General features: G+C 36.7%; 1 protein-coding gene across 1 annotated transcript in view; it reads right to left on the bottom strand.

Annotated features, from left to right (window-relative positions):
• Positions 1-4,084: 4,084 nt before the first annotated feature.
• The window catches only part of sbf2 (SET binding factor 2), a 568,047-nt gene continuing 561,228 nt past the window's right edge, over positions 4,085-10,903 (bottom strand). Inside the window, 4 exon segments of the mRNA XM_072592265.1 lie at positions 4,085-5,447; positions 8,130-8,261; positions 8,513-8,600; positions 9,836-10,020. Coding sequence (XP_072448366.1) covers positions 5,349-5,447; positions 8,130-8,261; positions 8,513-8,600; positions 9,836-10,020 — 504 coding nt within the window. The 3' untranslated portion in view covers positions 4,085-5,348.

Below are 10,903 nucleotides of genomic sequence, written 5' to 3'. Positions count from 1 at the left end.
CTACACTCCCCTTGAGCAAAAGCGTGATCCCATACTCCAAATTCCTTTGCCTCCGCATATCTGCTCCAAGGACGAGCAATTCCACTCCAGGACATCCCAGATGTCCTCCTACTTCAAGGACTACAATTTCCCACTTTCAACAATGCCCTCAACTACGTCATATTTTTTAATTGCACCTCTGCCCTCAACCACAACAAGGTTAGAGACCCCTGGTCGTCACATTCCAACCCATTCATCTCCAAGTCCAACTCATCATCCTCCTCCACTTCCACCATCTGCAGTGAGACCCTATCACAAAAATAATATTTCCCTCCCCATCCGTATCCACTTTTTGCAGTGGTCGTTCTCTCCGTGACTACCTCATTAGTTTCACGCTCACCTCCATCCAAGGCCTCAAAGAATCATTCTAAGTCCGGCAAAGATTCACATGTGTTTCCTCCATTGCTCCTGATGTGGTCTCCTCTGCATCAGAGACACCATGTGCAAACTCATGGAGCTGTTCAAGGAACATTTATGGTCTGTACACTTCCATCAACCCCACCTTCCAGTCGCCATCTGGTTCAACTCCTCCTCACTCTGCCCTGACAACATGTCCATCCTAGGCCTCCTCCACTGTCAACACAAGGCCAAATGCAAACTGGGAAGCTTGCAATCATATAGCCTTAACACAGAATTCACCAGCTTCCAAATCTCCCCTTGTCCCCACCTCATCCCAGACCCAGCCCTCCCTTTCCACCCTACCCACTTAAACTGACCCTACCTGTCCACCTTCTTTCCCATCTATCTGCTCCACCCCTCCCATTGACCAATCACAGCCACTTCCTACTTGCACCCACCAATCATCATGCCACCCACTTCCCCCTCGCTCCACCCCTCTATTTATTTCACAGCCCCATTCCCTTCCCCCCAGTCATGAAGAAAGGTTCCAACCTGAAAACATCGACTCCCCTTCGCCTCTGATGCTGCTTGACCTGCTTGCTTTTTCCAGCACAACTCTTTATCCACTCTGACTCTCCAGCATCTGCAGTCCTCACTATTTCCAAATTGTTTTAATTGCCTATCCAAAATGTCTGGGCAGGTCAGCTCACTATCCTGTATAAGCTATTGTTTATGAAGAACCACGCTGACAGCAAAGTGTAGGAAACTTCAGGGCTACTTGGACTAATACAGAAGAGGAAAACCATTTTCTGACCTAACTGCAAGAAATCAAAGAATAGTTTATTGCATGTTAGCAAGTGGTTACAGATTACTTGACATTATTAGAAACTTTGAGATTCTAAGCTGTTCTGTCCACAACATACAATTTTTAGTAGCTGATGCTTTGACACCCAACATAATTAACCCTTTTAGATCCAAATACAACTGAAGTGAGTATACATTCAGCTTAAGGGTGTAACTGTGAGGACAGGCTATTTTAATATGGATTGGACAAGGAAGGAGCAAAATTAAGGCAGATAATGGCAAGTATTTTGTGTCTGAGATTGGATTATTTGTTCTAATGTCTTCTTATGTCAAGTACTTCATCTCATCTCTGCTTTCATTCTCAAACCCCTTGATAACTTCTTTAAGACCTTAAAATTCTAATGCATGTGTATTACATAGAATTGTTGAATTTCGAGTTTGCAGATCCAACAATGGCAAAACTGTCAGCATTTTCTGTGGTCGACAACTGGAACAGACACCACCTGCAATCCACACAGTTGCAGAATAACACAGAAATCATTGTCAATATTCTATACTTTTCCAGAAAATACACTGTCAAGGCAATCCCCACCTCAGTCATTAAAGAATGTCTGAATGATGTAAAATTTCACTCTAATGGTGTTAATTTAATTGTTAAAAAACCTTAAATATTACACTTTCTTGAATAAGGTGTAGTTAGTTTTTTGGCTTCACGGGGCCCTGAAAAATTAATCTTCGTGGAAAAAATATTATATCCTGCAAATTTGCAAGTATAAACTATTTTTACAATTTCATATGTTTGTATTTTAGCTTCTGTTCAAATCCAACATTTGATTGGCTGTGTGCATTCACATAAAAATGATTGGTTGCTTACTAGATTGTTGCCCGTTGCTGTGCGGCCAAAACACGCTTTGACTTGTCACCAGATTGAAACTGCCATTGAGAAAAATGGAAAACTACATCAGAGCTTATTAGATCTTTGGAGGTAGCTTTCTTCAAGTTCAAGGTGACTCAGCTGCTTCTCTACCGGCTGTAAATTCTAACCTGAATACTTCAACTGAGGGCTAAATGGTGTTTAACAAAGGTTCGTGCAACTTATTTATTGGGTTCTTTATGTCTCTATTATAAAACAAAGCATTTTTAAAAAGCTTTGGTCTGTTTCCCCCTTAAAATTACACTGTTTATATTGTTTCTTCCACGTTCAAACTGTCAAAATGCATGACATCATATTTCTGTACAATAAAATCCATCCTGTCCTTGTCCATTTCACTGTCCCATGCTTTCCTGTAGGCAACCCCACTGTTCAGTCACATGCAAACTGAAAAGGTACCTAAATATAGTAAAAGCACTGATAAATGGAAGACACATTGGTCATATGTTTCCAGTCTGAAAAACAGTGAAGTGCCACAAGGATCCACTACCTTTCATCATTTTTATAAATGATTTGGATGTGAGCATAAGAAGTTTAATTAGTAAGTTTGCAGATGACACCAAAATTGGAGGTATCGTGGATAACGAAGAAGGTTACCTCAGATTACAACAGTATCATGATCAGATGGGCTAATGGGCTGAGAAGTGACAGATGGAGTTTAATTTAGATAAATATGAGGTGCTGCATTTTGAGAAAGCAAGTCTTAACAGGACTTATGCACTTAATGGTAAGGTCCTAGGGAGTGTTGCTGAACAAAGAGACCTTGGAGTGCAGGTTCATAGCTCCTTGAAAGTGGTGTTGCAGGTAGATAGGATAGTAAAGAAGGCATTTGGTATGCTTTCCTTTATTGGTCAGAGTATTGAGTACAGGACATTGGATAGGCCACTGTTGGAATATTGCGTGCAATTCTGGTCCCCTTCCTATTGGAAAGATGTTGTGAAACTTGAAAGGATTCAGAAAAGATTTAAAAGGATGTTGCTAGGGTTGGTGGATTTGAGCTATAGGGAGAGGTTAAATCGACTTGGGCTGTTTTCCCTGAAGCGTTGGAGGCTGAGGGGTGACCTTATCGAGGTTTATAAAATCATGACAGGCATGGATAGGATAAATAGACAAAGTCTTTTCCTTGCAGTGGGGGAGTCCAGAACTAGAGGGCATAGGGCGAGAGGGGAAAGATATAAAAGAGACAAGGGGCAACTTTTTTTACTCAGAGGGTGGTATGTGTATGGAATGAGCTGCCAGAAGAAGTGGTGGAGACTAGTACAATTGCAACATTTAAAAGGCATCTGGATTGGTTTATGAATAGGAAGGGTGTGGAGGGGTATGGTCCGGGTGCTGGCAGGTGTGACTAGATTGGGTTGGGATATCTGGTCGGCTTGGACGAGTTGGACCGAAGGGATGTACAGCTGGGAAACAGACCCTATGACATCGTTGTTTTCAGATTGGAGGGAAATACTCAATCATTTGCCAGTATTCTCTGCTTTCTGTTTCTTAACTAATTTCATAGTCACATTTTTGATCAGATCTTATTTGTACCATTCAGGTTTTGACACAGATTCTTAGGCTCGATTATAGTGCCCTCAACAGAATGATAATGTTTAAAAGGCTACATTACTGAGAGGAGGTTGCATATATTTGACCTGAATTCCCTTGAGTTAAAAAAGATCGAGGAAATACTTGAAGTGACAAAGGAATTCAACAGAATGGAAGCAGATGAAGGAATGGAAGCATTAGAGTTAGATCATTTAGGAGTTGAACAAAAGGAGCACTTTTTCCACACAAATGGGAAGTGAAAATTTGGAAATATCTCTCTCCAAAAACTTATCCCTGACATTTTCAAGACTAAGATCAATTGACTTTTCTTAATCCCTTGCTGAATTTAAATAATTTTCATTTCATCAAGTTGCTTTACAAGCTCTTTAGTGTAAGCAAATCATAAAATTCAATGTCACAAAGAAATTTACATAAAACTGATTGAAAAAAATTAGTGATGTTGCTTTTAATTCAACGAAGAACTAGACAATATCAGTATTTTACAAAGTAGATGAACGGTATATACAAACTTGACAAATTAAAACAAGGTTATGTGCAAATTGAATCTATTGTTTGAAGATCATTAGCAAAGTCATATTATTGGAATGGTGAAAAAGTTTCTGACAATCCATTCAAGCTAACATGAAATTATAGACTATTTTAGTAGACGTATACCTCATAGTGAAATGGCACACCTGTTGTTTTACCTTAGCTGTGCACGATAATTCTTTTGCTCTCATATGACTTAGTACATGAACTTAATAGATTTTTTTGAGTGCTCCATAAAACATTAAGTGGTTAAAATTAGATTTATGAATATCCAGCAATTCCGGAAAGAGACATATAATCAAATTAAGCCATATATACAATTCTTTGAAAAGTACAAAGGTAATAAACATGCTGCATGGACTCCACAGAAACTTGTCACAAGCTACATAAAATTTATAAAAGTCTCCAGTTTATAGCTGGGAATTGTTAAAATGTGGAATAAAGTTTTCAGTACAGCAATAACACAAAGCCTTCAAAACTATTTTTTTAAAAAAATATCAACAGTAAAAAAAATTAAAAAAGGTTACTTATTTTTAGTGTGCAAAACCTCTTTAAATATCAAGGTAAGCTGAAAAAACGTTTGTCTGTTTATATACATATTCTACAAAACTGACATAAACAGAACAGGTCTTGATTATGAATGGCCATTTGAATGTTATTGCACTCTAATTTCTGTTTCACACGAGTGCAAACATTCCAATGTCGTTTGCAGACTTGAGTACTGCTCCGACAGATTTTGTTTTTGCTTTAGGTACTAATGTGCAGTAAAGTACAATATAAACGTTATTTACAAGTTATTTGGACAGTTTTAAATTCATGCTATCCACAGTGGTTCTAGACGTCAATGATTGAAAACTGCAAGCAAGACCATCAAAGCAAAGGATCCATGACTATATTACAGTATATTAAAGACTTTAGTGGCTGAAGTTTACATTTCACATTGTTAAAGCGCAATGGGATATGTTAAGATATCAGAACCAGTTTCTTTTGCTGAAGCTGCTTGCCAGATTCTTCTGTTGAACGTTCCGTGGTTTTCACCTGTTTGACTGATATAATCCTTTAACACCTTTATTATCTTGTTTATTTATTTCAGTGGCGCTGAGTTTTAATCTCGTGACTGGTGGAATCCCACCTGGTCTTTTTAAAATACATCTTGTTAGGCATCTGAAATGCAGTTCTGGATCTTATCCATCCACTGTTGAGCAATCTGTACATCTTGTGCACAGAAGTTATAAACACGTCTACTTGTTTTCAACTGCGTTAAAAGGAAAAAAAAAAGTCATTCAAATTAAAATTTTAAACAGAAAAACAATGCAGTTTCTTTACCAAATGTGTTTATGTCTTTCGGAATTGCATATTCTCCAAGACATCGCATCATAAAGTACAAATGAGCTAAGCATATGAAAAAGAAACTACAGAAATATGTCACAAGCTACATTAAACTTAAAATGTATCCAATCCTTAACTGGAACTTGTTAAAACAAGGAATAAGTCCTTCTAGGTCGGATTGTGCAGATGGTTAGGATCCATGAGAATATAAATTAATTAGGTCAGGACTTTTACGACATCCCATGATTAGGAAACTTACATTTCTCTTATATATTATTCATGTTTACAGTTCCTGTTGTGAACTTTGCTACTTAATTCAATAAGAACATACTGAAATTAAATTATCGGATTCTTTTTTTTCCAGAGTAGATACAATTGTCATACATTTTTAATGCCATTCTATATCAACCAAGTAATTAGGGGAGGCAGCTATTTCTGTAACTTGGTTGTCTTTTAGTTCACAGAACTATTTTTACTTTAAAAACAGATGTGAACAGTAAAGGATACTAGTAAACTGAATGTCTGTATATGTTTACTCAACTAAAGATAGCTTCTGATTGACCAGTTTGACCTTTGGATTCACGCCCCAGTCCTGCCAGCCGCCAGTAACTAAACAAGATATGTAAATCCACTAGGATGGCTGGAACACAGCTTATGTCCAGAAATATTATAGGTAAATTCATGTGACAGTTGAATTCACACAATATTTTGCTAAAGATTAATAGCTAACCTTCTCCAGAAATAATTTTAAAAATAATCAGCACTTATTGAATATTGCAGATGCTGGAAATATTCAGCAGCTAAGGCAACCTTTGGTGGACATAAAAAAAATTAGCATCTTCGGGTGAAGATTTCAAATGAATTAAATCCCAGGCAGTCTACATCATGCCATTTCTCAGTTGTTTTAGTCTGCAGTATTTTAAGTTATCTTTTCACTGCTTATGGAAAAGAAAATCTCATGTAATCAAAATCAATTAATGTACTTTATTAGCAAATAGCTACCTCCAAATAGTTTTCTTTGTAAGTTATAACAATAGTAATAGTGAAGAACTTGAAACAATCATGACCTGTTAAAGGAAGTTAAATTAAATACAACTGCTGAGAAAACATCAACCAAATCTTACTCCTGTCAGTCAAAAGTAATATGCAACTGTTGCTTTGCAACAAAAATTAACCTTGCATTATTAGTGTAGTGTTATTATTGGTCTTGGGTCAGTTAGCTCAGTTGCTGGATAGCTGGTTCATAACAGTGCAGGTTCAATTTACATTCTGGTTCAAGTTACCATCAAAGTCCCATCTGACCCCAGGTTAAAACACCACAAGTCATCTAATGGAGAGACCAGCCCTCGGGACTATGGCAATATTATTTTAAAGAGTGGCGGGTGGGGGGGGTTACTGGATCCAAGACGTTAACTCTGCTTCTCTCCACAGATGCTGCCACACCTGCTGAGTTTCACCATCAATTTTTAATCTAATGTCTGATTTCCAGCACTATTTTTTAATTCACACAAATATTTATGATGATGATGGAACTCCACTTTGGATGCATATTCTGGGATCAATAAAAAAAAATCAACGAGAAGAAAAGTTTAAATGTCTACACTACTATTCTTTAAACATATTTATTAATTTGACAACCTGAAGTATAACTCACTGATTCCTCACTGTTTGGTGATGCACACTATTTACTTTCATCCTGTTTACTTATATGACTTTCAGCTGTGCATAGTAGATAAGTGATGTAATTTATTTTTTGCAGCAAAGTGTTATGTATTCTTGTGGGATTTCAGCGATGCATGTTACGCTGATGAGATAATCTAATTCTGTTTCAGCTGTGAAGAGATATTTATAATTTTGTTGAATTAGAACATTGTAGCAACACGTTACCCAACTTAAGATCCATGGGCGATACTTTACAACCAAACACATCAAAGCCATATTGGATACAAGTAGAAGTATGAGATACCTAGGGGTGAGAGAGAACTAAAAATGCTGCACTTGGCCCTGTCCAATTGGCATCGATGGGCATAAAGAGGAATGCTAAGAATGGGGTTCCCAGAATGTTAACTACTTGACTCAGGTAGAAATCCAAGCATGTACTGAAGTAAAATAGAAATGTTGCAGTCTTAAAAAACGTCAACAATATGGTAGGAATTATAGAGAGATTTCTTTTGTTCATAGGAAATGTTTGGACACTGAATAATAGTATCAATTTTTGGAAATGACACCAAACTGGATTGTAACAAAATGTCAGAACACAAAATCAAAATACTGCAGATTCTGAACATTTGGAACAAAATTAGAAGTTTCTGGAAATATTCAGCAGTTTAGCATCTGCGGTCAGAAACAAAGTAAACATTTCAGGCTGAAAATCTTTCATCAAAAACTAGATCAATCCAAAAAAAATCACATAGTAAAGCTAATTTGAAATCCATTCTAAGCTAAAGGAAAATCTTGTGTTAGCATATAATCCCTGACCAGAAATTCATCCATACACAAACAGTGAAAATATTCATTTACATTCATCCTTACAGCTGCACTTTTGGGTTCCAAGGAGATGGTCAAATATTGCCTTCATTGCTTTTGTAAAATATGTGATAAAACTTACATCAAAGAATGCTCTCTCATTTGAATGCTTAGATGCGCCTAATGTTGATGATGCTGGAATAACAGACTCAACCTCAGCCAGGTCTATGAATCCTCTAGGGTTTGTATCTTCACCAGTGTCATAGTATCGCAACTAGAAGATGAAGTGAATGAATCAGTTATAATAAGCTCCTGCTTTTAATTCTCAATTATACTGCCAATAGGCTGAAATTGAATTCAAGAATAATGAGATTAAAGGAAACACACTCTCTACGGAAAATCCACAGCTTATGTAATGTAAAATAAAATTTAGAATTCTTCTGCATATTTTTCAGTTATAGCTTGAATGATTAAGAAGTTCTTGTATAACAGCTTGCCTAAATTGTCTTCATGTATGAATTGTACCTGGTGTTTAGTGACATCGAGAACAAACCATCGAGGTTTCCACCCTTTCAGTAAAGCACCTCTCTTGTAAAGTACGCCTTCAAATGATCTACCAAAAATAGAAATAAAAACATCAGGTGACATTTGACAGACATTTGATTATTTTAAGTAAATAATTTAAAAGGTCATAATCTTTCTTTAAAGTTTCAATAATCCAAAATATCAGTATATTTTCTAATTAAGGTTCATATGGTTGACATTTTGCACTTTGTACCTATTAAAAATTGGCAAATGTTAAATAGAGATATATAAGACTTTATTCATTAGATTCAGAGATTTAATATTAATTAACAATTGCTGAGAAAGGAAATATTTTGTCAGTTTTTCAACTTGCATTCATCAGGCCAATTTGCAAAAAATGCCAATTTAGAGAAAAAATATTTTTGCGAAGAAAGTGCAATTTGTTTGGAAAGTGGAATCTGATTGGAAGAGGCATGGCATAGAAAATGCATCAGTTAATTACAAAGAAGTTCCGATATGGAACCAGCAATTTGAATTAAGGCACTGCCCTGAGAAATGAACCAGTGAATGGCTGTTATTTGTTTTGTTGAGTTGATGGTAGCATTACATTAGGTATGTAGTTCATATTTCTCAAAGACTGGTAGATTGTTTGAAACAGCATATACCTGTGGCTGTTCATAACAAACAAGGTATTGATTATACCCAATGTTAGGTGCTTTTGTGATTAGTCAACATTTACATTAATTGTCAATGTAATTATTCTCACACTCAGGATTATTTAGTAAGATTGACAGCTAGCCTTGCTGTGGCTTGCTTGCATGCACTGGAATCTCTGTATATTAATAACAGGGCCCTGTGCCTTGCAGACAAAAAGAGCATGTACACACACTGCCCTTGTTTCAGCTCCATAAAATAGATGATAGCTGTTCTTTACTCAGGTTACTGCCTTGACCAGAGTCATCAGTCTGGTTTAAAATTTCAACAAAGTTTGGCAGCTAATTGTCAATCATCACTAACTTGTGCACTCTCCTTGGCAATGTCTCTACTAAGAGAGTCCACTAACAACTAATCAGAACACTCCTTCCATATATTATAGGTGCTGTTTTCAAATTGGTATTTTTACAAATTATACCAATGAGTGCAAGATGAAAGCTTTCACAAATGTGTCTTGTTTTCAGCAAAACTGAATATCCATTATAAGGATGAAAGCCTAAACATAAAGTTGTTGACTCAAACAGATTTTTCTGGGGCTTTGGGAATAGGGAAAGTGATCAGCTTATAATTGAAGCAAAAGAGGGGGAGCAACTTGGAGTATGATCAGACCTGTTCTCCACATCCTTTGAAGAAAACTGATTATACAGAGTGGCTGCTCTCCTCGTATTTACTCCATTAGACGGTGATGTGGTGGTGCTCCGATCATTCTCACCAATCCCATTGTCTGCCAAATGTAGCATAGACCTTCTTTGAAAGGATTGCAAATTAGATGCCATGAGTGATGAAGCAGCTCTCTGTTACAACAAAAGTGAAAAATGAACTTTAAACAAAAAATTCAGAAAAAGATTCAGTAATGCACTGCTCCTGTAACATCTTCCATCCTATCAACAATTTGCTTTCAGGTATCTTCACATAAGCATTTTGTAAACAAAATGAATAATTCTATGTTAAATATTTAACTTCCTCCATTTAAGTCTGTTCTAGCATCCAAAATGCTTCCCACCAGGAGTTTAAAAATTCTAGAAGATGTTCCACAATAAATCATGGATAACTTACTCAGGGAAAAACTACAAAAGTAAAGAAAACATAGAAGCTGTTCAGTCTCTCTACATACAGAAAGAATTAAGGGTATGAGGGCAGTGATGTGTTCAGGACACAGTGAATGGGAGTAAAACAGCACCTCCGTAAATAACAAGATTCAACGATCAAGGAGGAAAAACAAGGGTAAGTTAGATTTAAGTTAGAAACAGAACAAAAATAGCGATCGGCACTTTACCCTCTAGAACCCTTTGTTCCATTCAATCAGATCATGGATAATTTATTTCCTAACTCTATGTATCTAACTTTGCTCCAGATCCCTTGATATCTTAGCAGAAATGCATCTATCTTAGTTTTAAACTAGCAATTGACTCACCATCAAATGCCCTGTGTAAATGAGTTTCAAACTCTTCCACTGTTTACATGTAGAAATGCTTCCTGGCTTTACTCTTGAAAAGTAGCTTCGAAATTGACATTTCGGACCCGAAACATCGATTTCGAAGCTACTTGGATGCTGCCGGAACTGCTGTGCTCTTCCAGCACCACTAATCGAGAATCTGGTTTCCAGCATCTGCAGTCATTGTTTTCACTCTTGAAAATCTAACTTTAATTTTCATACTATGCTCCCTAGTCCAAGAT

The sequence above is a fragment of the Chiloscyllium punctatum genome, chromosome 22, assembly GCF_047496795.1.
Source record: "Chiloscyllium punctatum isolate Juve2018m chromosome 22, sChiPun1.3, whole genome shotgun sequence".
NCBI classification, from domain to species: domain Eukaryota; kingdom Metazoa; phylum Chordata; class Chondrichthyes; order Orectolobiformes; family Hemiscylliidae; genus Chiloscyllium; species Chiloscyllium punctatum.
This window is presented reverse-complemented; position numbering and strand designations above follow the sequence as displayed.